Source organism: Schizophyllum commune, assembly GCF_000143185.2.
Source record: "Schizophyllum commune H4-8 unplaced genomic scaffold SCHCOscaffold_5, whole genome shotgun sequence".
Lineage (NCBI taxonomy): Eukaryota > Fungi > Basidiomycota > Agaricomycetes > Agaricales > Schizophyllaceae > Schizophyllum > Schizophyllum commune.
This window is the reverse complement of record NW_026089542.1, coordinates 1,339,255-1,365,479: the sequence shown is the minus strand read 5'-3', so window position 1 is coordinate 1,365,479 and position 26,225 is coordinate 1,339,255. Positions and strand designations below refer to the sequence as shown.

At 57.3% G+C, this 26,225-nt stretch overlaps 12 protein-coding genes across 12 annotated transcripts; 7 read left to right on the top strand and 5 right to left on the bottom strand.

Annotated features, from left to right (window-relative positions):
* Nucleotides 1–278: 278 nt before the first annotated feature.
* SCHCODRAFT_02256397 (uncharacterized protein) lies at nt 279–1,921 on the top strand. The gene is made up of 5 exons (XM_003037912.2): nt 279–750; nt 801–890; nt 941–1,165; nt 1,217–1,629; nt 1,678–1,921. Exons 1-5 carry the CDS (start codon nt 512–514, stop codon nt 1,803–1,805), a joined length of 1,095 nt encoding a protein of 364 aa, XP_003037958.2. The 5' UTR covers nt 279–511; the 3' UTR covers nt 1,806–1,921.
* Nucleotides 1,922–2,230: 309 nt separating this feature from the next.
* SCHCODRAFT_02622178 (uncharacterized protein) lies at nt 2,231–3,198 on the top strand. The gene is made up of 5 exons (XM_003037911.2): nt 2,231–2,317; nt 2,379–2,389; nt 2,461–2,680; nt 2,732–2,821; nt 2,874–3,198. Exons 1-5 carry the CDS (start codon nt 2,242–2,244, stop codon nt 3,098–3,100), a joined length of 624 nt encoding a protein of 207 aa, XP_003037957.1. The 5' UTR covers nt 2,231–2,241; the 3' UTR covers nt 3,101–3,198.
* On the bottom strand, nt 2,876–6,881 carry SCHCODRAFT_02622172 (uncharacterized protein). Its single transcript, XM_003036535.2, has 9 exons — nt 6,702–6,881; nt 5,635–6,631; nt 4,900–5,585; nt 4,759–4,852; nt 4,341–4,710; nt 4,198–4,292; nt 3,512–4,146; nt 3,346–3,463; nt 2,876–3,294 (listed from the first exon to the last, which is right to left on the bottom strand). The coding sequence occupies exons 1-9, from the start codon at nt 6,861–6,863 to the stop codon at nt 3,140–3,142; spliced, it is 3,312 nt and encodes a 1,103-aa protein (XP_003036581.2). The 5' UTR covers nt 6,864–6,881; the 3' UTR covers nt 2,876–3,139.
* Nucleotides 6,882–6,935: 54 nt separating this feature from the next.
* SCHCODRAFT_02622170 (uncharacterized protein) lies at nt 6,936–8,774 on the bottom strand. Its single transcript, XM_050345103.1, has 8 exons — nt 8,464–8,774; nt 8,245–8,409; nt 7,994–8,194; nt 7,767–7,908; nt 7,633–7,711; nt 7,489–7,581; nt 7,385–7,435; nt 6,936–7,333 (listed from the first exon to the last, which is right to left on the bottom strand). The coding sequence occupies exons 1-8, from the start codon at nt 8,601–8,603 to the stop codon at nt 7,269–7,271; spliced, it is 936 nt and encodes a 311-aa protein (XP_050200501.1). The 5' UTR covers nt 8,604–8,774; the 3' UTR covers nt 6,936–7,268.
* A 478-nt stretch (nt 8,775–9,252) lies between these two features.
* Nucleotides 9,253–11,476, top strand: SCHCODRAFT_02500946 (uncharacterized protein; the record flags this gene model as incomplete). Its single annotated transcript, XM_003037910.2, has 7 exons — nt 9,253–9,336; nt 9,381–9,932; nt 9,986–10,088; nt 10,147–10,517; nt 10,569–10,756; nt 10,843–11,182; nt 11,240–11,476. 7 exons carry the CDS (start codon nt 9,253–9,255, stop codon nt 11,474–11,476), a joined length of 1,875 nt encoding a protein of 624 aa, XP_003037956.1.
* Nucleotides 11,477–11,535: 59 nt separating this feature from the next.
* Nucleotides 11,536–12,298, bottom strand: SCHCODRAFT_02499386 (uncharacterized protein; the record flags this gene model as incomplete). The annotated part of the gene is made up of 5 exons (XM_003036533.1): nt 11,536–11,568; nt 11,634–11,762; nt 11,819–11,965; nt 12,019–12,096; nt 12,155–12,298. 5 exons carry the CDS (start codon nt 12,296–12,298, stop codon nt 11,536–11,538), a joined length of 531 nt encoding a protein of 176 aa, XP_003036579.1.
* A 776-nt stretch (nt 12,299–13,074) lies between these two features.
* On the top strand, nt 13,075–15,996 carry SCHCODRAFT_02687633 (uncharacterized protein). Its single transcript, XM_003037909.3, has 7 exons — nt 13,075–13,118; nt 13,174–13,494; nt 13,550–13,854; nt 13,914–14,057; nt 14,110–14,194; nt 14,247–14,479; nt 14,528–15,996. Exons 2-7 carry the CDS (start codon nt 13,433–13,435, stop codon nt 15,778–15,780), a joined length of 2,082 nt encoding a protein of 693 aa, XP_003037955.1. The 5' UTR covers nt 13,075–13,118; nt 13,174–13,432; the 3' UTR covers nt 15,781–15,996.
* Nucleotides 15,997–16,181: 185 nt separating this feature from the next.
* On the top strand, nt 16,182–18,783 carry SCHCODRAFT_02700181 (uncharacterized protein; the record flags this gene model as incomplete). The annotated part of the gene is made up of 5 exons (XM_050346938.1): nt 16,182–16,423; nt 16,471–17,373; nt 17,423–17,622; nt 17,671–18,691; nt 18,741–18,783. The coding sequence occupies 5 exons, from the start codon at nt 16,182–16,184 to the stop codon at nt 18,781–18,783; spliced, it is 2,409 nt and encodes an 802-aa protein (XP_050200500.1).
* Nucleotides 18,784–18,885: 102 nt separating this feature from the next.
* SCHCODRAFT_02730029 (uncharacterized protein) lies at nt 18,886–19,537 on the bottom strand (the record flags this gene model as incomplete). Its single annotated transcript, XM_050347121.1, has 1 exon — nt 18,886–19,537. A coding segment is annotated over one exon (480 nt), but the record flags the coding sequence as incomplete, so codon positions are not given.
* Nucleotides 19,538–19,684: 147 nt separating this feature from the next.
* SCHCODRAFT_02622157 (uncharacterized protein) lies at nt 19,685–21,040 on the top strand. Its single transcript, XM_050345102.1, has 3 exons — nt 19,685–19,956; nt 20,006–20,722; nt 20,771–21,040. Exons 1-3 carry the CDS (start codon nt 19,704–19,706, stop codon nt 20,908–20,910), a joined length of 1,110 nt encoding a protein of 369 aa, XP_050200498.1. The 5' UTR covers nt 19,685–19,703; the 3' UTR covers nt 20,911–21,040.
* A 135-nt stretch (nt 21,041–21,175) lies between these two features.
* SCHCODRAFT_02622153 (protein disulfide isomerase) lies at nt 21,176–23,180 on the top strand. The gene is made up of 5 exons (XM_003037906.2): nt 21,176–21,356; nt 21,406–21,543; nt 21,591–21,674; nt 21,725–22,591; nt 22,641–23,180. Exons 1-5 carry the CDS (start codon nt 21,199–21,201, stop codon nt 22,918–22,920), a joined length of 1,527 nt encoding a protein of 508 aa, XP_003037952.1. The 5' UTR covers nt 21,176–21,198; the 3' UTR covers nt 22,921–23,180.
* Nucleotides 23,076–26,217, bottom strand: SCHCODRAFT_02575347 (gamma-tubulin complex DGRIP91/SPC98 component; the record flags this gene model as incomplete). Its single annotated transcript, XM_050343871.1, has 11 exons — nt 26,032–26,217; nt 25,919–25,980; nt 25,566–25,862; nt 25,393–25,517; nt 24,983–25,343; nt 24,557–24,933; nt 24,407–24,503; nt 24,171–24,354; nt 23,476–24,118; nt 23,361–23,426; nt 23,076–23,312 (listed from the first exon to the last, which is right to left on the bottom strand). Exons 1-11 carry the CDS (start codon nt 26,142–26,144, stop codon nt 23,076–23,078), a joined length of 2,562 nt encoding a protein of 853 aa, XP_050200497.1. The 5' UTR covers nt 26,145–26,217.
* Nucleotides 26,218–26,225: the final 8 nt, after the last annotated feature.

Here is a 26,225-nt window from a genome sequence, read left to right as displayed (position 1 = left end):
CACACCAACCGGAAGTATGTCTCTCAACCCCTCAGGCCTCAGTGCTTGACCCTCCTGTCATGCTCACCCACATTGAAGGCGAAAGTTCGCGATTTTGCCTCACGGAGCTCAGCCACCTCGGCCTCCGAAAATGAACTGAATGGCCCTTCATGATGCACTTGATCGCCACACGGGGGTCCGGTGCCTGGACCGTCCAGATTACGCGCCTTCGTTTTGCGCGCGGCCGACACCCCAGCGACCGCCTGGCTGCTATGGCGATGGCACGGGCACGTATATAAGCCCGCCCCGCGCACAACAAGAGCCTCAGCATTCCGTTCCCTCACTTTCGTTTCCGTCAATCCCCTCCGCTTGCGTTTGGGTGTTTCCCTCTTTTATTCCCATTGCTTGCTCTTTCGACTGTCTGTCCGCCCTACAGAACACTCCTCTCCGTCCATTCTCGCCTCGCTAGTCGATTTTACACGTTCGATTTCTTGCACCTTCCACATCTACACCCTACCCCCCACGCATCATTATGTTCAAGTTGTCTGCTGCGTCCGTCCTCCTGGCCCTTGCCGCGCGCGTCGCCGCGCACGGGAAGCTGACTTCCCCGGCGCCGCGGAGTGACACGGTTGGCGAGGCGTTTGGGGCCGCGTGCGGCCAGCAGATGCTCTCGCAGGTCACGTCGGACCCGTACGGCAACTTCCAGGGCGAGATGCAGGTTGCGGGCAGCGACTTTGACGCCACGAAGTGCAATGTTGGCCTTTGCAAGGGGTGCGTGGATGCGAGGGTTCTACTTGGAGATGAGCTGACGCTATGTACAGTTACCAGTTCGCTGACAACCAGGCCAATGTTCAGACCTACACGCTCGGTCAGACCATCCCGATGGTTGTTGAGATTCGCGCGCCGCATACGTACGTATAATCTACTTCGTTCGTGCCACACAGCTCACTTGTTGTCTCAGCGGTAACGCGAACGTCTCCATCGTCGACACCACGAGCAACACCGTCATAGGCGACGCCCTGATCTCTTGGGACGTCTACGCATCGACGGCTACCGGCGTCACCGCGGACCAGACCAATTTCGACATCACCATGCCCGAGGACCTTGGCGGGAAGTGCACCACCGCCGGCGACTGCGTTATCCAGTGGTTCTGGGACGCGCCCGAAATCGACCAGACCTACGAGGAGTGAGTTATGATCGTGTTGTGCCTTCCTGGCATTCCTAACGATGTTCACAGCTGTGTCGACTTCGTTGTCGGTGGCTCTGGCAGCGGCAGCGGCTCGTCGAGCTCTGCTCCGGCCTCCAGCGCTGCTGCTACCTCTGCTGCCACCTCCGCCGCCGAGAGCAGCGCTGCTGCTACATCTGCTGTCGAGACGTCCGCCGCAGAGACCTCTGCTACCACCTCCCCTGCTACCTCTGCCGCGGAGACTTCAGCTGTGGAGACCTCTGCTCCGGCTTCGTCCACCGCTCCTGCCTCCTCTGCCCCCGTCTCGTCCGCCCCTGCGACGTCCGAGGTCGCGTCGTCTAGTGCGCCTGCTACTTCTGCGGCCGCGACAACGAGTGCCGCGGCTACCTCCGCTGCCTCCAGCGTCGCTGTCCCGACCACGACCGGCAGCGCTGGCACTGGCGACGCCAACGTCTGCATGAACAGTCAGTCGCTTTCTTTTATCGTGTGCGTCCGTGCTGACTCCCTTGCAGCGTACAACCAGTGCATCGCCAAGTCCCAGCCCAACCCGGACTGGACCGGCTGCGGCGCGACCCGCGACTCCTGCCTCAGCACCGCGAAGTACTCGCGCCGCATGCGCCGCACGACCTTCCGCGCATAAACGTCGCGCGCGCAGCAATGCGCCAATCGACTATTTATCACGCCGACGCCGAGATTTCAACACACCGACCCGATCGCCAGCCACTGCGTGGTACCCCGTACCATCTCGCATGCGCCTCTCACTCTCTGGCAGTTCTGCGACTCGTATGTAGATGGGATGCAGTTCTTTTGTCTTCCTTGAGCTGCACTGGACGGGATTTGGTCTTCATTCCTTCGAGAGTTGTGTTTCTCTTCAGTAGTTGACTTGTCTATAGCACCGAGCAATCATCATCCCGAACTTGACGGAATACCCGTTGTGTGATTGGAATAAGGAGTGAGATGGCTTGGAGATGGTTACTGGGCGTTCCTGGATGATATGTGAGTCACAGTGCGTCAGGCCGGCGCCATACCCGAAGCGCGGGCTTGCGCGACCGCCGCGCAGGTTGCTCTTGACCGCCATGACCTCCCAACCGGTACCGCCCTTGCTGGGTGACGGGAAGGGGACATACCGAATCCTTGTCGTGGGGAACTCAGGTTGGAAGCTGATCGCGTCCTCTGGGAGGCATACGCTAACCTTCGCTGCTCTTCGTATCAGGGAGCGGCAAGGTTAGGCGCAGTTTAAGTCGTTGGACGCTTTCACCCGACGTGAACTGATGATCTTGAATGTGACACGTCAGACAACGCTGTCGCGCAGGCTCTCTACCCTCCTCGGTGTAAAGCACCTAGCCATGGACGCCTTATGGTGGAAGCCTGGCTGGCAGACGTCCACGCGCGAGGAATTTCAAGATGAATTGCGCAAGTTCTTCAAAGCGAACGAAGAGCGTGGCTGGATCATAGATGGCAACTTCACCTCTCAAAGCGGAGGTCTCCCTCGGGCTGAGGCTACGGACGTGATCTGTACGTCTGCCTACGATCCACGTCTGGCAGGACATGAAAATGAAGTTGCAGGGCTCGATCCGCCACTTGCTCTCTACTTCCCTCGCCTATTGATACGGACTGTGCAGCGGCTGCTGGGCGTCGTGGAGCCATGCAGCGAAGGTGAGCATTACACTATATATCTGTGCGTCAGATGCTTGGCTGACTTTACCAGGTTGCAACGAAACCTGGAGCGAGGCATTCTTTTCCGAGAACAGTGTTTTGCGTTGGTGCCTTTCGCAGCACTGGATTCTTCGAGAGCGGGAGACAAACAACCTGCGACTCACCGGTGCTGAAAATGGCACGGACGCGCACAACCGGAAGATGAGGAGGCTGGGAGGTTGGGGTGGCGAGCAAGTAGCCTGGCTCAAGGCCGTGGAGGAGCTCGTCAAGGTTGCATAACTAATGATAGTCCATAGTTCTACAGCATCATTGAATGGATCAAAATTCGTCTGCACAACGACAGTCGCAATCTGCAACAGGGCACAGGCCGTGTGACCTGCGGCCATCCTCGCCAAAGAACCACTCCAGCATATGAGAGGCATGTCCACCATGTCGACAAGATTGGCATATGACGATAGCATCGTCAATGGTGTCTGAAACGGGTAGATCAGTACGAAGAGCAACGTAGCGCAAGGCAACTTTACCTTTAAACGGTGTGTGCGCCAGCTGCATGTTTCGCGCAGTATCTTGCACAATGCTGAGTGCTTGTAGACAGATGGAGCATCGTGGTAGGAAGCGCCCACAATGAGGGCAAGTCGTTGGCTATTCGAGCGATTGGTTCCGTGGCTGTCAATTGGAGGAAAAACTCACTTTGCTAGCAGCTTGCCCGGATATATTCTTGTTGCAGTAATTGCACCTCAGCGCAAGTTGCTTTGGCGCCCAATCCGTCTTACTGATCTCCCCATTATGCATCCCCTCTTGCATAATCTCCCCTCGCTCGATGTCGAACCCGACGCGCAGATGGAACAGCTTGAACGCATCCAGCAAGTCCCGGTACGTCTCGATCCATCGTTCGACCTGTTGGTCCTCGAACCTGCGAGGGCACACATACGACCCTAGCAATGCCGCAGTCTGCAGGTCTCCCGTGCGGTCGACGTAGTCCTGCAGCACATTGACGCCCGCCTTCGTCAGACCCGTCACCATCAGCGCGTCAATGTCCCCGAACTTATCCGAGACGCGATGCAGATACGACGTAAGGGTCTTGTCGTCGAGGAATTGGAAGGCGATGCTCAGGCGCTCGCGGAAAGGCAGCATTTCCTCATCGAGAACCTCGGACCAGTCCCCGGAGGTGAGATAGGTGAGCATAGCGCGGAAGTAAGGGTCCTGTATACGAAGAGTGAGGTGCTCGCAGTGTTGCCGGAACTCGGGCGTGAGCTTGCTAACGCCGGAGTGGTTGTGTGGGATGAGAGCGGCGAGGGTACCGGACATAAGATGGTGGGATTCGTCTGACAGAATGAGAGGTCAGCATAGCGTCATGTCATAGACTGCCGACCCACCTTCACTGTTGAAAAGCATATTGATGGCTTTCGAGTATTGCTTGCTGAAGACTAGCCAACACGCTGCTCGAGAGTTCTCGCCATTCTCGGTCCACCTTATGCATTGTAAGCTTTCGTAACATGATTGGAATCGCTAACTTTACCTCTGGATATCCTCCGCCAATATGTCATCCTGCAAGCTCCAGCCGCACAACATTATGGCTACCTGCCGCTGCAATAACTTGCCCGTGGGTATAGTGGGCTTCCACGAGGCCCACGATGGTCCTTTTAGGGTGAGCACAGCGGTGAGGGCTTCCTTATAGGCCACGCGAGGATCATCTACAGGGGAGTGCGCGCGCCTGCGCCCATGATCGTGCATCGAGGGCAAGTCCAAGAAATCAGGCGCGCCAGGCGGGACGTACGGCGTCCTCGCAGCGTTAGGTTCGAATCCTTCCCAGATAGCGAGTAGACCACGGTATAGGAAGTCGTATCCGTGGAATTGAGCTGCAGGTCCCTTTAGGAGGTCACGGGTGTCTGACAAAGGGTCAGCAACGTAGACCCTTGCGCAACTATGAGACGTACACGACAGCCAGGACCACAGATCGGCGAGCACGCGGGAAGACTCTTGGTTGTCATGCGACGAGGTCTCCGTAATCAGACGAGCATTCAAAGCGGGCTACAACGCATGAGCAAGACAGAGATGGTGTTGCAGAAGATACGCACGTCGCTCAACCCATAGCCACGCAAACTACGAGTACGCATAAGCATCGACACGTCGTTCTGCACCACTGAGGAGACCCCAGATACCCGCTGGTGTCGTATCTTTCGTATCCTGGCCTGCTCCTGCATCCTCGTAGGAGGCTCCGAGTCCGACCGCTGCCGTGCCTCCCTCGTCGCCTGGGCATCCTGCCCTTGCGCGTTCACATACTGATTGTGCTCTGTCGAGTACACACGCAGCTCAGATGGGGTATATCGCAGTGGAGGACGCTCGATGGGCCGCTTTTCTGCAGACGCTGTCTCCTTCTCCTTCGTTTCTGGTCCATACTTGTTATTTTCGTGTCCCACTTTGCTTTCGTGTCCCAAGGCCGGGAAGCCGTCTTCGTCTCCTCGCCCGAACAGAGCGGGTGGCGGAGCGTTGTCATCCACGGTTTGCTTCGATATAGACGCCGCGTCGGTCTTCGACAATTGCTCTTGCTCGACACTGCCAGGGATCAGTCCGTAGGAGATACCAGCACCGAAGGCGAGGTCCCCTCGCGCGCTCCATACGGCTTGCTTCGGCGTGTCGTAGATCATGTTCAGTTCAATCTCGCCGGTAGCGTTGACGGTCAGGATGGTAGATGTCGGCTTCAAGCTGGTCGCAGCCTCTGGTACGATAACGAAGGAATGCAGCGGACGAGGTAGCTGCTTGACTGACGGAGATATCAGAGGGTTGCTATCAGCCGGGGGAAATGCACATACTTCGTCTGGTATCAGACAGGAATACGGAGGCATTTCCCGTCACTGAATGAGGCCCTGCAGGTGAGGAAGGTCCCGTGCTCTGGGCCCACCCCAAGTTCGCCCACGAAGACTTGCGCCGGCTCCCTACAGACGAGTCTCGCGACTTACTCTCCGAGCCATCCACGTCGAGTGGCTGTGCTTGTACTTCCTGGATGTCCCAACTGCGTACGGTTCGTGCGTCCTTCTCGAGCGTAGCAATGACCCCGCGGCGCGCTTGCGAGAACTCCACTGTACTATATGTCGAGTTGGGGCGTACGACGGCTCCGTCCCCGAGGGCATTGCGCTCGGAGAATGTGAGCAGCGGGGACTGAATGCGGCGGATGTCCCATATAGAGACGACACCGTCACCGAAGGACGCGACACGGTGCGGGTCGAAGGGATCGGTGGCGAGGCCGGACACCTTTGACGCAGCGCTAGTCGTCGATGGCATGGCACTGCGCAAGTCGAAGAGTCGGAGCCATCGTGAAGAGAGACCGGCGAGCAGCAAGTACGTCGATTGCGGCAGGAATGATACAGCAGACACGGTCTCCGTCGGCGCATGCTGCTGCACGATACGCGAGTCCGTACGCGCCCCCGCCTCCGCGCGGAAGATGGAGGGCTGTGGTCTTCGTGGAGATGTGGGGGACTTGGGACTGAGTGGCAGTATCTTATCCGATGCAGGCGGAGTGGGCAGGGAAAGCGACACGGTGGACATCGTGATGTCGTATATCAGCAAGCTCGAGTCGCCTCTGACTTTATCGAGCCCTACGGCCAGGTAGTTCGGGTCCACCGTGCCAAACGCGAGCGAGTTGCACGATCGGGAGTTCTTCGCGGGAAGGGGGACAGGGGGGCCGCTCGACAGGACGTTGTTCATGCGCAACTGACGCGACGCCTCCAGCCTCAGCAGATCGACGCGCCCATTGCTAAACCCCACCGCGACGAGGTCGTTCAAAATGGGATCCGGGGACCACGCAAAGCACTTCAGGAGTACGCGTCGCAATCGCACGCGGTCAGCGAGCGCGATCGAGCACGAGCGGCGCGCGGCGAACCTTCATGTACTGCAGGTCGGGCTGGGTGGTGACATGTTTGATTTGCGGGAAGCTGTTGTTCCACTCGTAGAGCGTGATGTACGAGCCGCTGCCCAAAATGAATGTATTCGACTGGCGCGGGTGCCAGAGCAGGCGCCGATCAGAGGACGCGGGGCCGACCATGGTGGTCAGGAAGAAGAAAGCCTTCCTTATCGGGGCGCTTAGACTCGGGCTTCGGTCAATCAAGTGCGACACTCCAGTATAACACCTTGCATTTAAATACCCCCATAAACCCCACTTACTTGTGCAACGATACAGGTAACTTCCAGGCTACACTCGTATGCAGTAGATACACCTGCTCCATCAACAAAAGGACCGGCCTAAGACCAGCCCCAAAGTATCGACAACAGTGATAGGTATAAGATGGCGGAGCAGGTATTGGTTAGTAGTAAGGAGTGCGAATGTCCAAGGATTGTTGAGCGCGCGACGGCTCGGTGCGGAGTCCGTTTTGAGAGGAGAGGGCAGCATCGACGACGTGCGATAAATAACGATGACCGGGCGCATAGGCGCTCATAATGGGTTTGCCGCCTATGACGAGCCGAAGTTGACGCCACGGAAGGTGGCCATCTGGTCTTGCAGACGCGAGATCTGGCCTGTAAAATATGTCAGTGACACGAAGGAGAACAGACATGGCTAGAGCTCACCCTTGGAGAAGCTGTCAAGGCAGGCGTCATAAGAGTAGTCCATGAAGTTGTCTGCAAACATGGATTCAGAGACGTGCCCAGCACAGACATAGAGGAAGCCTTACTGATCGGGTCAGAGCCAGCGCTGTCCGGGCAAGTGTCCGGAGCGGTGGTCGGGCAGCCGCTGTTGGGCTGAGCCTCCGCGGGCGTGTCATCGACTGCGCAAGGAGGTTAGTGATGTACAGCAATGTGATGGATCGTGTACTCGCCATTGTCACCAGGGTCCGAGCAGCCGTTCTGGAAAGTGTGGAAGAGTCCAACCCAGTGGCCGGCCTCATGCGTCAAAGTCTATAGAATTCTGATGAACAAGCTGCGCGGGAAGCGGACGCTGGCTGCTACTGACCTTGCCAAGGTTGAAGTTGTCAAGGCTGCCACCTGGGAGAGACGAGAACATGATGACCACGCCATCGTCCTGAGGGTTGTCCTCGTAGGACGAAGGGAACGTGGAATAGCCAAGAAGACCGGCACCGGTACCGCTCTCGAACCTAAACATAGGCGTCAGTGATCTTCGTCGCCGTAGTGCTAGCTATCGTCCCCCTGCCAGCGCAGGCTGTAGGTGGGATAACGTACCCAACGGTGTAGACGTTGAGAGCAGCCTCGTCACCCTGACGGAGCTGGTTCTTCATGTCCGTCTGCACATCGGTGTCCGGGCCGACGGTCTTGAACCATGTCTCGTTGACGGTGCGCGTCGTGTTGGCGAGCACGAACGTCAAGCCAGTGTCCTCATAATCCTCGTTCAGCACGTCAATTTGCTGCGAAATCTGGTCGTCCCTACGCGTCCCCGTTAGCCAGAGCCGCCCATCTGTACAGTGTCGACCCACGGGACGTTGCCATTCTCCTCCGACTCGTCGGCGCTGATGACATGAAAGTAGACGCTGATGTTGGCAGAGTGCGGGGAGACATTGTCCGAGTCAATCAGGATCCGGTTAGCAGAGAAGCGGTCCTCCGCAGCCTGGTAGACCTCGCTGGAAACATTGGACGAGCACCTGGGGGACGCAGTTCAGTACCTCACCACACTTGCCGCACCCCCAGCAACGCACCTCACACGCTCAACCTTGTCGGCCTTGGGGGACAGAACAGACAGCGGGTTGTACGGCGCAAAACGCGAGCGCTTCGAGATGTGCGCGGACGCGCCGCTGGCCAGAGCCAATCCGGATAGAAGGACAGTGTTGAAGATCATCGTCGGACGGATACGTTGCACCAAGCCACAGAGGAAACAAAGGAATGGAGGGGGCTTGCCAAACCAGTGGCGACAAGGTACTGAGCTGGAGGCGGAGAGAGGGAGAGATGGGAGATAGGAAGAAGAAAGGAAAGAGAAATCGGGGGTTGCGATGCAATTTACACTGCGGGACATCAACTCATCACGCTCGTGCTTCTACGGCCGCGGGGAGCCGCCGGGGAATTTTCCTATCGTCGTCCCATGTCGCCAAGGCGGGCGTCCTGCTTGGGACGCGCCCTGAGGGTTTCAGCGTCGACCCTTGGCAACCTGTGGCGAGCACGGCGCGCCCGTCGCGTCAACGTCGACGCGTCCGTCCGTGAGCGCGTTCGCACGTGGCGCGCGATGACGATCAGCGTTCGTGAAGGCTCTCGAGCATCTCAACACCCACTACCATGGCTGCGCCGTTCAAAGCAGCAGTCCTCACAGGTGCGTTGCGCGCGCTGCCACGACCTGCTCGCTGAACCCCCCTTCAGTGAGCGACACCGCCAGCGTGAACGCGGCCGCCGACCTTTCGGGCCCAGCGATCGCCGAGATCCTCGCCGCCAACGGCCTCGTATGCCGCGAGATATCCATCGTACCTGATGAGATCCCCCTCATTCAGCAAGTGATCATGGCGTGGGTCAATGGGGGCGAAACGGACTGGGTCATCACCACGGGAGGGACAGGTTTCGGCGTGCGGGACACGACACCTGAGGTGCGCGATGCGTGTGTGATGTGGGCTAGCTGACAGTGTGGTAGGCGGTCAAGCCGCTCCTCGAGCGTGACGCTCCGGGGCTGGTGCAGTTCATGCTGTCGACGTCTCTGCAAGTCACACCTATGGCTGCTCTATCTCGCCCTGTCGCCGGCACGATCCGAGGTACTCTTGTGATGACCCTTCCAGGCAGTCTCAAAGCCGTCAAGGAGATCTTACCCGCTATGCTCTCCGCTGGTGTCATTCAACATGCTCTTTCCCTTGTCAAAGGCGGCTCTGGTGCGGACGTGCACTCCAAGATGTTGACCCCCGTTAGTCCTGTTGGCTCTATCGCTACCTCTGATTCCTCCGCCGTCACTACTCATCACCACCATCACCACCACCACCGCAAGCATCATCACCACCACTCGCCCGGGGATCATCATCACCACTCGCATGGTGACCACCAGCCTCCTCAGCCGCGCTCGGTCCTGGCTCACGACCCCTCTGCCCCGGTATCTGCGCGCCACCGTAAATCTCCCTACCCTCTAATCTCTTTTGATGAAGCAATGATGAGAATTTTTGCCGCAATTGCACCCCTGCCCGTTCAGAAGCTTCCTGTAAGCATTGTTCACTTTGCACCAGCTTGCGTTAGCGAATGCTGCTTCCATAGGTGACTGCAGCCTTGCGTGGGCACGTCCTGGCGGAGAACGTACATGCGCCGCACGACGCGCCGGCTTCGTCCACGACCAGCGTGGACGGCTATGCATTGCGATGTGAGATCTGTTGTTTCATGGTGCTACCAGGAAGTATAGTGTCATACCTCTACTCCAGCGACCGACCCGCCCGGGATCTACAAAGTTGTGACCCCAAAGACGCACAAGCTATGGGAGCTTCTGCCCGCGGGAGTGATTTATCGCATCAACACCGGTGCACCCCTACCCAAGGGCACGGACACGGTCATCATGGTCGAGGATACACGTTTGCACTCGGTATTCTCCGCGGCAGACGTAGTCATCGAGGTCGCAAGTGTGGAAGTAGGTGAGGAGAAGGAGGTAGAGACATTGGCGCAGATACCTCTCGGCGAGAACGTTCGTCTCCCTGGATCCGATGTCAAAGAAGGCACGCTCGTTATGAAGAAGGGCGAGCGCATTCTGAGTACCGGTGGTGAGATTGGGACCCTAGCTTTTGTGGGGCGGAAGACGGTATGCGATTGAGTTGACCAGTCCGCGTTAGTAGCGCTCACGAACTGAAAGGTGGAAGTGTACAAGAAGCCTGTCGTAGCGTTGCTGAGCACGGGGAACGAGGTGATCGACCTTCAGAAGCCCGAGCCGCCTCGCGGGGACGGATGGGTGTATATCTACGACACGAACCGTCCATCGCTCCAAGCCGCCCTCGAAGGCCTCGGATACGAGGTCATCGACCTCGGTATCGTCACCGATACGTACGTTGCGTCTCTTCATCCATCATCCTCCTTTCCCTTACCCAGAATTCCGGTACGCCGCTATTCACTCACCTCACCCGCCACAGCGTCGAATCCCACGTCACTGCCCTCACCAAAGGCCTCGAGCGCGCCGACATCATCCTCACCACCGGCGGCACCAGCATGTCCGCCGAGGACCTCCTCAAGCCCGTCATTGAGCGCAACTTCGGCGGCACCGTCCACTTCGGGCGCGTTACTATCAAGCCGGGAAAGCCTACCACATTTGCTACGGTGCCCTGGGGGAATGGCCCACCGAAACCGATTTTCGCGCTCCCGGGAAATCCGGCGTCGGCGTTGGTGACGTTCTATGTGTTTGTGGTTCCGGCGTTGAGGAGGCTGGGCGGGTGGGCGGAGGAGGTTTGCCAGTTGCCGAGGGTGTCGGTGTTGGTGAGGAGATCTCTCTTTCAAGGCGGAGGTCTGGCAAGTCTTAACAGAGGATTGCAGCTTCAAAACCCCATGCGCCTCGATCCGCGGACCGAGTTCCACCGCGCAGTCATCAAAGCATCACCAAGAGGATTGCTCGCCTTCAGCACCGGCGGGCAGCGCTCCAGTCGCGTCGCAAGCCTGAGCGGCGCGAATGGCTTTGTCGTCGTGCCGCCGAAGACGCCGGCGTCGCCGGTGCAGCTAGAGGTGGGAACGGTAGCGGATGCGATATTGATAGGAGAGATCCAGATGGCGTGAATATGCGTGAAGTAGTGGTACAAATGTATGACTGGCGTAAAAGTGCGAAGATATGGGATTCAGGGAAGACGCTTGCGAACTGTGCGCGACTCCTGAGGGTAGATGTGTGAGAATGCCGAAGGAACAGATAGAGAAAATGACAAACCAAGCGCTGTACCTCCGATTCAAGGTTGTGCAGCTCTTGCTCGAGGCGTTCCCTTTGTTTCTTGAGCACTTGAAGGCGACGCGCTTCGAGCTTCTGACCGGCAGAGGCAGCCACAGGTGGCTTGCTCTGCGCCTCCTCGACCTAGCGAGCCAGTCCATCAACATTATGTGGGATATCGAGGACGGAGGTGAACCCACTTTGGCCTGAAGAACTGTTACTGAGCGCAGTAGGTCGCTCAGAGCCCGTTCTGCTCGTTCCAAGAGTTCATTCAGCGCTGGTTCGAGCTCGTCCGCGACATCCTTCTTGTATCGCTTGACGGTGCCCTCGTCGATGAGATGGAATACCTATTCAGAAGTTCAAACAACGAGGAGATACTCAGCTGATTGTGGCAACCTACGCGCGTGCTTGCAAGGACCTTCTGCATTCGGGGCATGTCCTCGGTGCCTTGCCTCAGGTACTCCTGAGCAGCATGAAGCTGAAAAGAACATCAGAGACATTTGAGTAGAGAAATATATCTTTATTCAGGGACGTACCTCTTCGCAACTATCCTCAAGATTGGCAACGCATTCAGTGATATAGGCAGGGCATCTTTGGACAACATCAACACGGTGATGGTCTTGACTTCCGGCAAAGATAGAGTCTCGTGCGCGTAGATTGGCCCTTGAGAGGCGCGACATATCAGAAAAAGACCCCGACACAGAGTCGATGAGCGTTCGAGTTGAAGTCCAACCGCGCGACGCGTGACGCCATCAAACCCCTGAGTCCGTCGGGGATTGCCGGATACGCGCCCATAAAACACGCGCCCGAAATTTTCTTTTTCCCTTGAGTGTCCTCTCAGTCCATGAAGCGCGTTCTGTGTTGCAAGACGATGGCGTTCTAGTTCAGACTGGAGGAGCGAGGCGTCTCTCGGGATGCTCACCAGAGCGAGTACAGGTGTGTTCGAGGTCGTCCTTTGCGTGAGGATTTGCCCGCTGATGCGCTATGTTCTAGGTTCTCTGTCTCGATTCCACTTCGGTGTCGAGCTGAGGCAGCGTATCCTGTGCGGCGCCATATTCCTGTACCTGCCGTATCCCTTTCCTCTCGAGGATGGTGCCGCTATGCGGCTTTGACGGTTTGGTCAAACCATGGCGCATACATATCCTCTCCTTTTCTTCCATCTTCTATACTTCCTATCCGACCTCTTGATCTGCCTGTAGCATGTATTCTCCTTACCAATGAAGCTGCTTGTGCATAAATCTCTGCAACCGTGGTCTGGGATCCGTCTGCGTTCTACCTTCGGAAGTGCTTCTCTTGAAGCAAGCTACGGAGTCCTGAAGAGTTTGCAGAGTCGTTGAGGTCCTCGTTTTCCGAAGCTGGACGCTGTAACGCGACTATCTGGACCAATCGCAGAACTTCTACCCGGGACGTGTCCAAGGACTTCGAGGACCGCCTTGGATGGGCTTGAACAAAATTGGAACAAAACCACGTCAAGGGTCCGCCCCTGCGGCATGCCACATGGTGAGTGAGTCCGTTGTTGCCATGTCGACGACTCTGACCTCGATCGGCGATTCAGTTCAATCAGGGGGAACATCAAAAATCCAGCATGGGGGAGCAGCGGTTGCCTGCAGCGGTCGCCAGTCGACGCGAGGCTAGTTTCAGTCCCTCGGCGCGCTCGTTCTTGCCGCCATCACGATGCCCATGAAGGTCTAGCCGCAGCATCTCTGAATCGGCCTTGCGTTCCTCTTCCCGTTCTCCCAAGCGTGCGCATCCCTTCATTCTCCCTGCTACGCGGCTGAGGAGCTGGCCTTCTCCTTCCGTTCCTTTCGGACATCATGGACACTTCCCTCGACGCTGCTGCGGCCTCAAGCTCTTCCCCGCTCGTTAATTCGAATGCGTGCGTCCCACAGTCCCCCTCCCAGAGATATACAACTGATCTTGTGTAATCCCAGCCGCTCAGTCGCGTCTTTCTTCCTGGGTTGGGTATTCCTGCAGAGCACTCACTACATGCTGGAAATATTGATTCCACGGATCGCAAGTTGTCTGTCGCGGCGGCGCACCCGCTCAGACCTTGAAGGAGAACCGTACTTTGGGGAGAAGAGCACCTCGCCTCCTTCCCTTGCGGCACACGACCAGCTATCCACGCCCACTGTACTGAACTGGACTACGTTTGCACTATACCCTTGCTTCCTCTTGGCCAGTTTGCTTTCGACCGCCTCTCTCATGACCTTCGGGCCTAATAAGTCAATAGCTTGCGGTGCGTCCACACCTTCAAGTTCATCAGTTGCCTCCTGTGCTCATACTTACACATTCTAGGCGCCCTGATAGCAATGTTTGCTGTTGCATTGCAGGCTGCTCGCGTTGTCGCCTATCTCAACCTTATACTTGATTTGAGAAGATCTGTCAGTCTAGCACGATGGGAACTCTTGACGATCATAACGGTCATCGTTGTTGGATTCGGTGAGTCGTATCACTATGCAGACACACCATGAGCTGACGAAGGGATTTCCAGGACTTTTTGTCGCGACTGAAGCCATCGCACCCGGCGTTCTGCTCCAGTTGTCAACGCGAGATGCATATGTTTGCGTTGACCAACAGTATGGGACTTCTCTCCTTCGCGTACACGCACTCCTGCTAAGAAGCCCACAGCTACGCACCCTCGTCGTCAGTATGCACGGTCGTGTACATACTGCTCAACGTCTACTTCGTCACCCGTGGTTGCTTCTCAAGCCTTCGCAGTCGCAGTGTTTCCGGCAACACCGTCGCGCTCAGAGCCGCTTCCCTTCTTCTGCTCGAGATTTTCGTCATGGTCCCTAACGCTATGCCTACCGGTACCTTGGGCAACATCGTTCCTTTCTGCTTCGGGGCGATTATTGTGCAAGGTGTGTATCATTTTCTTCCCTTGAGTTCCCCCGCTGAACATTCTTTAGCCGTCTTCCACTACACCAGGTTAAGACTTGCACCCACGATACCTCCGTCCCAATTACCGGAGCGACCCGCCTCCCTTGCCCCTCCTTCCGTAACGTCCTCGCTGCCGCGGCTGATCTTCTCTCGCCCCAATACCCGCCCTAACACTGTTCTGTCACAAGCATCCGGCGACCGAGGACCCAGTCCCATTGACTCCAGAAAATCGACGCCATTTTCCCTCAGGCTCTTCCCCCAACCCCCGCTTGTTCAACCAGCAGAACCGCCAAAGACACCGCATCTGCGCTCGAAGCGGAAGTTTTCCTCGGAAAGCTCGCCAGCGACTCTTCGTCCTCCTGAACCCTCTTCGCCGGCGCCGTTCTCGCCTGCTAGCAGCAGCTTCGACTCTGCTCAGTTGCACAGTGTGGAGAATGCGGTTTTGACGACGGCGCAGAAGGGGGCGATCGTCACTTCGGCCTCTCTTGCTGTGCCGTCGTCGGCCGGAAGCGGTGACCTGTTGCGGAGTGCGCTGCGCAATAGCTTAACCTTCCGGGTTGAGAGCGAGCCGACAGCTGGGTCGCCGGTTGGCCAGCCCATCATACCGCACCCATTCGCCTACCCTACTGCGATACAGGCTACGAGGACTTCCGAAGATGGCCAGCCCTCTGCCTCCGCACCGAGGAGCAGCCGTCCGAAGGAGCACCGCCCGAAGGACAAGGGGAAGCACAGGCAGCGTCGCTCTCTGACGCCTCCTCTAGAAAGCTTCTGGGACGACTCGCAAGACCGTCTCAGTGCGCTTTCGCCTCGACCGGCCTCCAAATCTCCTCCGCTGGTGACGATCCCGAGCTACAGTGCCAACGTCTCTGTCGTCTCTCCTACAACGGCAGACGAAGAGTCGGAAGCGGAGTCCGGGTCGCCCTTGTCTGCCGTGTATGGGTCAGACATCATCCGCCTCGACGATGCCCGCGATCTCACCAAGAGCGATCGTCATACTAGGAAACACACGCTTACCTCGTCCGAGGGAAATGCATTGGAAGCCGGCAGCCGTCGAGCGTCGAGCACGCGGACAGCAGATTCGGCCTTGCGCGACTCGAACTCGAGGAGCAGCAAGCTGAACCGGTGGCCGACGTTACGGACGTTTGGCAGTCACGGGGAGAGGTGGTCTGCGACGACTTACTCAACACAGACTACGCACTCTTCCTCGCGGTCTGGGGGCTCCATGGCTGGAAGATTGACACGGACTTCGCGGTCGGACGCATTGGATACTGTACATACATGATTATTATCTGTGAACTATGCTATATAAACTGCACGCTGGGACACAAGGGGGCATGGCTGCGAGGCACAGGCTCGGACCTCGGCGCCAGTTCGCTGTGTGTGTTTGCACGTATGTGGCCCGATGGGCGTCACCGGCGGCTTGGCTCGGCAGCGCTGTGTTGAGTCACTGCTGGGTTGGTCAATAGACCTGGCACTGCATGACCGGCCGCAATTCTGCCCCTCATTGGTGGTGATCGGGGAAACAGCCAGTCAGTATGACCCTTCATTTTTGTGACGAGGGCCCTAGCCATCCCTTGAAAGGAAAGGGAAGACGTAACACAGATGTGACATACAATCACGTGCTTATGCGTGACCTGCATCGGTCATCAAGGGGCGCCACACGGCCTCTGTTCCCCCGTCACTATGTCTTTCGGAAACTACAAGGTCTTCTCTGATGAACTACGCCGTATCTTCCTCCAAGGCAAACTCAAACTTCCGATGTATCAGTCACTTTCAACTGTGCGCTCGCCTTCTTGGCAGAAATTCGTTCGCTCGCTGGATGTCCCAGAATATCGAGGGCGACCAGCGCTCATGTGGGACAAGATTCGTGATCAGGGTCGTGCCGAAGCTCAGCTAAATAGGTTATTCTGCAAAGGGCGCCACACGTCAGTTTGTCTTTGCACTAACATTGTTTGCACTCATCTTTCAATAGGCTACTGCAGAACGTTTCGGGCAGCGGCAAGACCAGCATTTTGATGGAGGGCTTGCGGCATCACTGGGGCCTTTACTTCGTCGGTGTCGTCGACTACAGTGGCATTGGCTCGAACGATGTGCCTCATCTAGCCGAGATCGCCAGGACGTACCTTCTCCATGATGAAGAAGCGCGCCTCGAGATGTTGAAAATACCCCTCCTGATCCGCCTCCTGGCCTTCGAGCTATATGTCGAAACAATAGACATGACCAGGGTGACACAAGAAGACCGCGAATCCTGGCTTCTGGCGCAGGCCTGCGGACTGCAATTCTTCCGCACAGCCGACGAGTATAGACGATTCTCGTCAAACGCGTATTGGAACCGTATAGACGTCAACAAGGAGATAGACAGCGCCATCACACGGATCCAGACTTTGACGAACGATGCCGACTTCCATCTCTACGGTGTAATCGACAAAGCGCAGGCACTCGCTCTAAATCTTCTGCCGACCCACCCCGGAGACCCTTCGACTTCAATACACCGCGAGATAGCGCGATCGTGGGAGCAGTATCCGTGGCTCACGCTCATCATCTCTGGAGATACTTTCCCCTACAGTCAATACCACCATGTCGAAACAGACACGCTACACACTCCACAACGGCGCGTGCGACAGAATTATGGACATCCCATCGGCTCCTTTCTCCTCGGCGATAGTCAATGGGGGCTACGGCAGCTCGCCCATGCGTATCGCAAGCCCCCGCCCGATTCTTGCGATTGCCTCAGTTATCACTTGACTTCAATCACTGGATCCTCTGACGGCGCGCAGGTATCAGAGTTTCTCAGTCATTTCTTGCCTCCATCCCTGGCTGCGAAGACGAATGGGCAACGTTTGATGCAGCGGGCGAGCGCTTGGCTTCATGGCAGGTAAGGCGCGCATCAGAGTCGCAAAACTAGGGGAACTAATCCTCGACAGGCATTGCTTTTCGGCCGCATTCGTCCAGTTCTTTTTGGACCACGGGCCGAACGCGCCCCACACTCTTCTAGACCATTACATCGCGAGGATGACCGGCTTTCGACCTGTCGATTCCACCGCCCTAGTTCGTCGAGAAAAACGGATCGCGGACTATGCAGAGAGGGCAATCAGTCCCTTGCGAGCGGTCAACAAAGAAACGTGTACGTGTATGTCAACCCTTCTGACTGGGTGCTGACTCATGAACTCAGCGTTCTTCGCCAGAGGCACCCTGCATCATATCCTCTACCAATACCTCACCACCGCGAGCTGCGACAAAGTTTTCGGCAGCAGGGATTGCATAGAGCTGGTTGAAAGCGGGGCTGGTCGTTTCCGCGACGACAACGCCTCACAGATCGTTGTCGACGAGCCCCTCTCTCTGATTTCCGCTGCGCAATGGTTCTGTGAATCCGAAGATGCAGCAGACAGCGGCTCGTTCTTCTCCAAGGACCTCATCTATAGCGATCATCCTCAAATATCGAGCGCCCGAGACCATGCGGCTTTTCTGCTCGCTTGCGCACTCAACGTTCCGCGCAAACTCAGCAAGCTGTTCAATAATTTGGATACGCCAGCGTCGCTGAATGCGAAGACCGCGGAGCTCGTCGAGTTCCATCGCACGTTGGACGCGACGGTCAGATATCGACCGTTCCGATATGGCGATCTATCCTCCAGTCATCCCTCCATCATCGCGACCGATTGCACCACCTATGAAGACGTTCTCGCATGGCTACGCCATGAACACACGTCCCCCGTGTGTTTCCTGCCCGACCAGACGAGCCTGCTCTTCGCACTCAGGCTTTCTGATGGTTCATTCGTATGGGTCATCGCTCAGACCAGCTCATCCTTATCATCCTATTTTCCCCATTACTTCTTACCTCCGAGTTCAAACGAGATCTGGCCTACATGCACGCCGACGTCCATGACAGATGATTCGGAGGCTACAACCCTCTTATCAGATATTCCTGCGCCCTGCACGTTGCTCAGGTCACCGCCTATCATAGCGGTCGCTTTTTCTTCACCCGAAAGGCCGCCTCCAAAAGATAGGACCACCTGGAATCGGACACTCTTTGACCGGGTCGAAGCCGCGGTGTCACAGCGCGATATCCTACTTCGCCTTGTAGCGAACATCGTGCAGCTCGATGCGGCGCCTGCATCTGACCTGCTGGATCCCCTTGACAAAGATTCGCACCTTCTTGGCCCAACTTCAAAATCCGCCTTGAAGTTGCGATCCAAGTATGTACACCGCGCGCCCTAGCCTACCTTGATTAACGTCTTCACGCAGAAGAGAGCGGCAACTCAGAACGAAGGACTCAGGGGACAGCTAAAACGCAGGGGCAACGGAGGTCCTGCTCACAGGTCGGCGTATGGCATGCATCCGCAATCGTGCATCGTTCTGAATGGTCTGAAACTACTGACGCATCTGAAATGTGTGAAGGTCGCTCCGACCAAGGCAGATTCCAGTCCAGCCGGGATTATTTCAGACCAGCCAGCGGACTGGCGTCTGATTCGGTCTGATCCGATGCTCGAAGCCTGTATTAGGCCTGCTACGAACCAAGTCTGTATCTAAGTCAACTTGAATTAAGGTCGCTATGAAGCTATTCATGCGCGTGATGGTCCGCAAACTTGTTCACGAAGAAAGTGTCGAAGACATCTAACGAAGTTGAAAAGTGTACACCTTGTGCGGGGAGGAAATTGGTGCCACACAGGTATCAGGTGCGCGAGTCGAAGGATCGTATCAATATGAACAACGGATACATCTCGGCCATCCTCGTCTCCGTCTGCAGACACGATCCACATACCAGTATCCTCGTCGGGAGCGTCATCCTTGCGGGAGAACCGCTCCACAAGAGCGCAAGGATACCGAAGACCACGATGCTCAAAGTCGAAGAACAATTTGACGCGCAAGACGGAGAGCCCGAGCATACCGGGTGCTTCCGAGTCGGTTTCGGCGAAGACGCAGTCGCGCCTTGGGCCCTGGCGCTGCCACTGAGGCGTTGACCGAATGTAGTCGTGACGAGCCCCGTCGACACCGGAAATATCACTCGGTGCATGGAAAGTTGCTCGTGCACTGTGAAAAATGCGGAAGCGTGGTCCTCTTGAGAGAGTAGGGCATGCGCTAAGGGGCGCATCCGACGTTTATCGCAAGTTCGCTGCGTGTGTTTGCACGTGTATGGCTCGATGGGCGTCCCCGGCGGCTTGGCTCGGCAGCGCTGCGTTCATCGCCTCATACCTCTTGTCCGCAACCATGGCGTCCTCAGAGCTGCTGCAGCAGATCCAGGCTGGGAAGAAGCTCAAGAAGGCTCAAACAAATGACAGGAGCGCGCCAGCTATCGACACCGCGAAGGGCGGCGGAGGAGGTGGTGGTGTGAGCAGGGCCCCGGCACCATCGATGGGTGGCGGAGGTGGAGGAGGAGGCATGGGCGGAGGCCCGCCGCAATTGGGAGGTCTCTTTGCGGGTGGGATGCCCAAGCTGAAGCCCGCAGGCTCAGGTAATCTGGGTGAGTAGGAATAGCAGGCTCGGGTATTGTATATTGACGTCGCATGCAGGTAAACCTCCGACGCTAGGTAAACCACCTGCTATACCAAATCGTGGGGGCTCGCCGGGCGCGCCATCAGCACCAGCGCCTCCTGCGCCCCCTGCACGTGCAGTCCCGACTCCAAAGCCGCCAGCTGCGCCACCAGCCAGACCTGCGCCTTCACTCCCAGGACGGTCTGCACCTGCTCCGCCGTCAGCGCCAGCCCCTCCCAAGCGTGCCCCTCCTCCCGTAATCCGTACATCCTCGCCGGGAGGGGCACCCACACCTCCAGCGCGTTCTGCGCCGCCACTGCCGAATCGCAGCGAATCGCCTGCCAGATCAGGCTCTCCTGCAGGGCGACCTCCCCCAGCGATACCTTCGCGTCCGGCGCCTGGCTTGCCTGGCAGGGCACCCCCAGCCCTTCCTGGACGCGCTGCTCCCCCTCCCCCTCCGCGCCCTTCGAGCGTTGCTGGGAGCGGCTCACCTGGACGTGCTGTGCCGCCACCGCCTGCCCGGAGACCGCCTCCTGCTGCGAACCTCGCGCCTGAGCCGCCTGCGCGTGTGCGAGCTCTGTCGGAAAGTGCGCCGCCTACGGTCGCTCACACGCCCTCACCGTCTCCTCCACCGCGTCCATCCTCAGGGCTGGCACCTCCACCTCCTAGACAGCGCACGGTCTCTTCCGGAGCGACCCCGTCCCTCAACGGCGTCAATGGGGTCTCGTCGCGACCGCCGCCACCAAGGCGCAAAAGTGAGTGAACCCTTCACTCTTCGCGTCTACTTGTCTGATTGCGTTTAGTACCCGATCCACCCGCCAATGCCGGACCACACAAGTTTCCTGTAAGCGACTTTCCTCCTCCGCGTGAATTTACGCCGAGCGTAAAGAAATACAGTAGTGGACGTGAGCAGGGATGCGACTTTGACCTTGACAGTCTATGAAGGAGCTCGGGGACGGACTCTACTTACAAAGCCAGGGGGCGGGCGCGCTCGGCGTATCGTGCGGAGGACTATCGTTGATTACTCTAGGTTACGAAGATAATAGAGCTGTTGGACCGAGCTTAGTCTGGAGCACGAGACATGTGCATGAAACGGGGGCCATTGTCGGGGAGTAGCGTTGATGCAGCGGCCGAGCAAGTGTTCGAACGGAGTGACACGTATGAGCCACGTCAAATCGGGCGGATAAATAAGGTCGACCGCGAATTCGCGAACTCTTCACCAACCGCCACCATGCGTCTCTCGTCGCTCATTCCGGCGACGCTGCTCGCCTTCTCTTCACTCGTTATTGCGGCAGATGCGGAGTCCGATGTCATCAGCCTCACGTCCGACAACTTTGAGAAGTCGGTCAAGAAGGAGGACTTGATGCTCGTCGAGTTCTTCGCTCCTTGGTAAGCGTGAGCCGTTGCTAATGCGAACGCGTCTAATGCCCGCGCTCAGGTGTGGCCACTGCAAGGCTCTCGCTCCCCACTACGAAGAGGCCGCCACCACCTTGAAGGAGAAGAACATCAAGCTCGCGAAGGTCGACTGCGTTGACCAGGCCGACCTTTGTCAATCCCACGGTGTTCAGGGCTACCCGTACGTCCCTCGTTTCTGCCTTTATGCATACCCTGACTGTCCCCCAGGACCCTGAAGGTGTTCCGCAATGGCACACCCACTGACTACAACGGCCCTCGCAAGGCTGACGGTATTGTCAGCTACATGGTCAAGTGCGTAGATCATTGCTACGTGTCACGCACATCAACTAACTTTGCTTTAGGCAGTCCCTCCCCGCAGTTAACGACGTTGGCGCCAACCACGACGAGTTCGTCAAGTCCGACAAGCTCGTCGTCGTTGCCTACGCCAAGAAGGATGAGCCCGTCACGAAGGAGTTCGCCGAGGTCGCCCAGAAGAACCGCGACGACTACCTCTTCGGTCACGTCACCGACGCCGACGTTACTGCCGCCGCCGGTGTCACCCCGCCCCAGATTGTTGTTTACCGCACCTTCGACGACGAGCGCACTGAGTACCCGCTGCCCGCCAAGGGCGCGAAGGCTCGCGAGCTCGAGGAGTGGATCCAGGAGCTCTCTATCCCCGTCATTGACGAGGTCAACGGCGAGAACTACGGCCTCTACGCCAGCAGCGAGAAGCCGCTCGCGTACCTCTTCATCGACCGCACCCAGGAGAACTTCCAGGAGCAGATTGATGCGATCCGCCCCATTGCAAAGGAGTTCAAGGGGAAGATGAACTTCGTCTGGATCGACGCCGTCAAGTTCGCAGACCACGGCAAGGCGCTGAACCTCCACGAGGCGAAGTGGCCCGCGTTCGTCATCCAGGACGTGAAGAAGCAGCTCAAGTACCCGATGTCGCAGGGCGAGCAGGTCACGCCGACCAACGTCCAGGACTGGGTCGAGCGCTACCTCAAGAAGGAGCTCAAGCCCGAGTTGAAGAGCGAGCCGATCCCTGAGTCTCAGGACGAGCCCGTCTTCGTGCTCGTTGGCAAGCAGTTCGATGAGGTTGTCTTCGACGACTCCAAGGATGTCTTCCTCGAGCTCTACGCTAGCTGGTGCGGCCACTGCAAGCGCTTGAAGCCGACCTGGGACCAGCTCGGCGAGCACTTTGCCCCGATCAAGGACCGCGTGACGATGTAAGTCGCTGCGCTCTGCTATACCGATGCCGAGCTGACGGTCTTTCAGTGCCAAGATGGAGGCCCAGCAGAATGACCTGCCCCCGAGCGCGCCGTTCCGCGTCGCCGGCTTCCCCACCCTCAAGTTCAAGCCCGCCGGCTCGAAGGAGTTCATCGACTACGAGGGCGACCGCTCCCTCGAGAGCCTCGTCTCCTTCGTCGAGGAGAACGCGAAGAATGACCTCACCTTCCCGCCACCGACGGAGAAGGTCGAGACCGAGGGCGACGGCAAGCAGGCGCCGATCTCGAGCGAGAACGCGACTGAGGGTGGCAAGCACGATGAACTTTAGGATTGCTGACGCTGAGATGAGCTGTACGCATAGAAAAGTATCCTCTGGATTGGTATATGCGTTGTAATACACATGCGGAAAACTACTACATGGGGGACTAGGATAACGAACGAAAGCCTCGAAAGCAAGGAGCAAAAGTAGGGATGGCAAAATCACTACGGCTTATTCTGCTGCTGAGCTGCTGCTTGCTGCTCTTTCCGTGCGCGGTAGTAGTCCGAGAAGGACAGGCGAACACCCAAGAAACGGCAGTCGAGGTCGGGATGGACCTGCAGCTGCATCACGATGTTTTGTGCTCGGTCGGAGAACGAGGTTCCGAACTCGCGGACGCGTGCGATGATCCCAGGCAAGGCGTCTGATGCATGATTTGGCAACTTCGTCCCGGAAAACACACCCTGACGGAAGGTCAGTATGTACTACGAACCCAGCGTCGATTGCCTTACCCTACTGGCGTCTAATTCGCGGTCTCGCCGAGCGCTTTCGGTGAGGCAGTAGTTGTAGAAGTTGTCCTGAGAGGCCAATCAGTATCTGCCTCGGATGCAATACCACATAGCTCACCGTCGAGTCTCGGAACTGCAGGATCGTCGAGAAGGCCTCGCGCACCTCGCTCAGCACCCGCTCCTCCTTCCCCGTCTTTGGGCTGAGCAATAGCACCTTGTTCACCATCCGATCCAGGTACTGCCTATGCGCCTGGATCATCGCATCCAAATCCCCCTCCCTCTTCCCCACAAAGTCCATCAGCGTCTTCCACGAACACTCAATCACCTCAAGCTGACAATACGCCTGCATCTGGCGCACAAAATGTATCATCTCCGCCATATAAATCCGGATCTCGTGCCACACGCCCTCCAGCTCGGGCACGCGCAAAAACACGCGCGTCACGCCGCCCGCGATGCGCATCCAGCCTTCGCCCAAAGCGCGCTCGATGCGCTTCATGCGCCAGAGGTGGTGGAATAGCTTGAGGTACTTGAGCATGGACTCGTCGGGGTCAATGACAGTGTCGATGGGCGCGTCGACTTTGTATTCGAGGGTGAAGACGTCCCAGCCGATTTCGCCGTGGGAGTATTCGAGCATGCGCGCGTCGAGGCGGCGGAGGACATCTGGGGGGTCATTTTGGGCGTTGGAGGTGCGGATGGCGGTCTCGAGGGTAGCAGTGAGGTTGTGCCGGAAGAGGGTGTTGGCGGGGCGCGAAAGACTAGGGCTGGGGACGGGTTAGCGTGCATGGCGTACAGACTAAAGGCCCTTTGCTTTACCCAAGAGTTTCCAAAAGTTGTTCGGCGAAGTCTCCATGGCCGAGCAACATATAGTGCTTGAGAGCACGAAGGTGGTCCAGTAGGTGGAACTTCTCGATGAAGACCTCAAATAGGCGAAGACTCGCCATGGAGTAAGCAGCATCAATGGAGCGCTCAAGTCCAGGGATATCGCTATATTTTAATGCTGCGGGACTTTTCAGCATTACTCTTGCATGCTCGAGAGGAAGACGACGCACTACCGCCCGTATTGCTCATTTTCTGCCTTGTTGCAACCCAGTCACTATCGTGACAGCTGTAGCGGATGAAGTTCAAACTCTTGCCCGTAGAGAAGATCTAGAGGGCGTCGTTGAATTATGAACACCATTGACTGAACGAAGGTAGCTTACCTTTTTTCCAAAAGCCTCTCCAACAAACATCGGCAGCATATCCTTTCTGAACTGATACTTCGTTTCCCACAACTTCAGCCCCCCACCGTCCGCGTCCCCCAAATCACGTCCCTCATCTCCCGTGGGACCGTCATCCGCGTACGGTGTACCTCCGCCGCCCCCACCTTGAGGATGCCTGTACTGGATATCCGGATCCATGGCGACGAAGAACTCATTGAAGGGGTCGTAGAGCTCGCCGGAGAAGAGCCATTTGTGAAGGGTGGAGAAGAAGGGCTTGGAGACCTCTTCGAGGAGCTGGTCGGTAAACTTGCGGACGAAGGGGTCGCCGTTGTCGGTGTAGCCGTGGATAAGGTTAACGAGGGCACCGCCATGGACGTCTGAGGGAATCTTAGTGCGCAAGTAGGTTGAGGACGCAAGAGCGCGTACCTCGCGCGCCTTCTACGCAAACACTCATCATGCGCATCCGTAGTCGCCAGTCGTTGATCCAGACGTCCAGTCGTCGCAGTGTTAAGCCCGTTTCTTCCTTTCTGATGTCCGGTACGCCATTGACTTCCGACCCGTGGTCACCCTCCTCGACCGCCACACCCATCTGTGACTCCAGGACAGCGATGAGGCGGTAGTACTCGGTGAGCTGCGACTGCAGATGGTGACATAGACTTTGTTCAATCATGCCTACACCGCCTGCATCTTCGCGCGTCTTCACGTAGTCTTCGACGCGCGTGTATAGGTACCCAATCTCTGCCAGCCGCACGATGAGGGCCTTCGTAGATTCACTGACGGCGTAGCGCTGAGCATGTCAGGGAAGTCAAAGAGGCGACCGAGAGCAATCAACGTACTGCATCGTCGTGGAATTCAAGATTGTTCGGTTCCTGCTGCGAGAAGCTAACGTACTTCCCAGATATACCCTGCAGCAGGTAGAGCGTGTCTCGTAGCAACAAGTGCTCTGGCAAGGTCGGCGTGCCTTCGAGTGATCATGAGCCTTGGTCGTTTGGACGATACTTCAATGTACCTCTGCGAGCATGGTATTCCCGCAGTAATTCTGCCTTGCTCTTGCCCTTCGGCTGTGATCTTGAAGAGGGTGTGGGTGCGGGGGAGGCGTGAGCCGAAGTAGGGGGCCTTGAGGGTGGCGGTGGTGCTAGGGATGGCAGAAGTGCAGGTGTTGGGGGTGTTCGACTAGTGCTCGCGCCTAGTGTTTGGAGGAACTGAACAGAGGCATGCTTGCGCGACAGGGCTGGTTGGTCGAGCAAGCGCGATAGCAGGTTCGTGAATTTCAAGGCGGATGAGCCACTCGGATTGGTTTGTAGTACTTGAACATGATGTGTGAGTGGGGGATCGCGGTGTACGATGATGGGATGCTCGTACGTTGGCGCTTGATGATATCGGCCAAGTGCCCAATATCGGGATCATGACTATGGCCCAGATGGCTGCACACACACATCAGCTCGCGAGAATGAGAAACCATTCAGTTTGCACACCTCGTCAATATATCTTGACTGTGAGCAACGAGTTCGTCCTCTAGTCGCTTGTCCGTTCGAGACGTGGGAACAATGGAGTGCACAAGAGAGGTCAGCGCTGGGGTCATCGACATTGTTATCTTCGTGGGGATAGTTCAGAGCAAGAGTTCGAGGACGAGAACAAGTTCACCGTCGAAGTCAACGTCGAGGACGCG

What these genes read in the sequence shown, in the direction of transcription:
- SCHCODRAFT_02256397 (XM_003037912.2), top strand. Translation starts at nt 512, where the DNA reads ATGTTCAAGTTGTCTGCTGCGTCCGTCCTCCTGGCCCTTGCCGCGCGC. An exon ending in AATGTTGGCCTTTGCAAGGG is followed by an intron (nt 751 to 800) that starts GTGCGTGGATGC and finishes CGCTATGTACAG; the next exon opens with TTACCAGTTCGCTGACAACC. An exon ending in CGCCAACGTCTGCATGAACA is followed by an intron (nt 1,630 to 1,677) that starts GTCAGTCGCTTT and finishes ACTCCCTTGCAG; the next exon opens with CGTACAACCAGTGCATCGCC.
- SCHCODRAFT_02622178 (XM_003037911.2), top strand. Translation starts at nt 2,242, where the DNA reads ATGACCTCCCAACCGGTACCGCCCTTGCTGGGTGACGGGAAGGGGACA. An exon ending in TGAGGCTACGGACGTGATCT is followed by an intron (nt 2,681 to 2,731) that starts GTACGTCTGCCT and finishes ATGAAGTTGCAG; the next exon opens with GGCTCGATCCGCCACTTGCT. An exon ending in CGTGGAGCCATGCAGCGAAG is followed by an intron (nt 2,822 to 2,873) that starts GTGAGCATTACA and finishes TGACTTTACCAG; the next exon opens with GTTGCAACGAAACCTGGAGC.
- SCHCODRAFT_02622157 (XM_050345102.1), top strand. Translation starts at nt 19,704, where the DNA reads ATGGCGTCCTCAGAGCTGCTGCAGCAGATCCAGGCTGGGAAGAAGCTC. An exon ending in CGCAGGCTCAGGTAATCTGG is followed by an intron (nt 19,957 to 20,005) that starts GTGAGTAGGAAT and finishes CGTCGCATGCAG; the next exon opens with GTAAACCTCCGACGCTAGGT. An exon ending in GCCGCCACCAAGGCGCAAAA is followed by an intron (nt 20,723 to 20,770) that starts GTGAGTGAACCC and finishes GATTGCGTTTAG; the next exon opens with TACCCGATCCACCCGCCAAT.
- SCHCODRAFT_02622172 (XM_003036535.2), bottom strand. Translation starts at nt 6,863, where the DNA reads ATGGTCGGCCCCGCGTCCTCTGATCGGCGCCTGCTCTGGCACCCGCGC. An exon ending in CCTGTCTGATACCAGACGAA is followed by an intron (nt 5,586 to 5,634) that starts GTATGTGCATTT and finishes TATCTCCGTCAG; the next exon opens with TCAAGCAGCTACCTCGTCCG. An exon ending in TATGCTTTTCAACAGTGAAG is followed by an intron (nt 4,147 to 4,197) that starts GTGGGTCGGCAG and finishes TCATTCTGTCAG; the next exon opens with ACGAATCCCACCATCTTATG.
- SCHCODRAFT_02622153 (XM_003037906.2), top strand. Translation starts at nt 21,199, where the DNA reads ATGCGTCTCTCGTCGCTCATTCCGGCGACGCTGCTCGCCTTCTCTTCA. An exon ending in CACGGTGTTCAGGGCTACCC is followed by an intron (nt 21,544 to 21,590) that starts GTACGTCCCTCG and finishes ACTGTCCCCCAG; the next exon opens with GACCCTGAAGGTGTTCCGCA. An exon ending in ATCAAGGACCGCGTGACGAT is followed by an intron (nt 22,592 to 22,640) that starts GTAAGTCGCTGC and finishes ACGGTCTTTCAG; the next exon opens with TGCCAAGATGGAGGCCCAGC.
- SCHCODRAFT_02622170 (XM_050345103.1), bottom strand. Translation starts at nt 8,603, where the DNA reads ATGATCTTCAACACTGTCCTTCTATCCGGATTGGCTCTGGCCAGCGGC. An exon ending in GAGGAGAATGGCAACGTCCC is followed by an intron (nt 8,195 to 8,244) that starts GTGGGTCGACAC and finishes GGGGACGCGTAG; the next exon opens with GGACGACCAGATTTCGCAGC. An exon ending in CTCAACGTCTACACCGTTGG is followed by an intron (nt 7,909 to 7,993) that starts GTACGTTATCCC and finishes GCCTATGTTTAG; the next exon opens with GTTCGAGAGCGGTACCGGTG.
- SCHCODRAFT_02687633 (XM_003037909.3), top strand. Translation starts at nt 13,433, where the DNA reads ATGGACACTTCCCTCGACGCTGCTGCGGCCTCAAGCTCTTCCCCGCTC. An exon ending in CCGCTCGTTAATTCGAATGC is followed by an intron (nt 13,495 to 13,549) that starts GTGCGTCCCACA and finishes GTGTAATCCCAG; the next exon opens with CCGCTCAGTCGCGTCTTTCT. An exon ending in TAATAAGTCAATAGCTTGCG is followed by an intron (nt 13,855 to 13,913) that starts GTGCGTCCACAC and finishes TACACATTCTAG; the next exon opens with GCGCCCTGATAGCAATGTTT.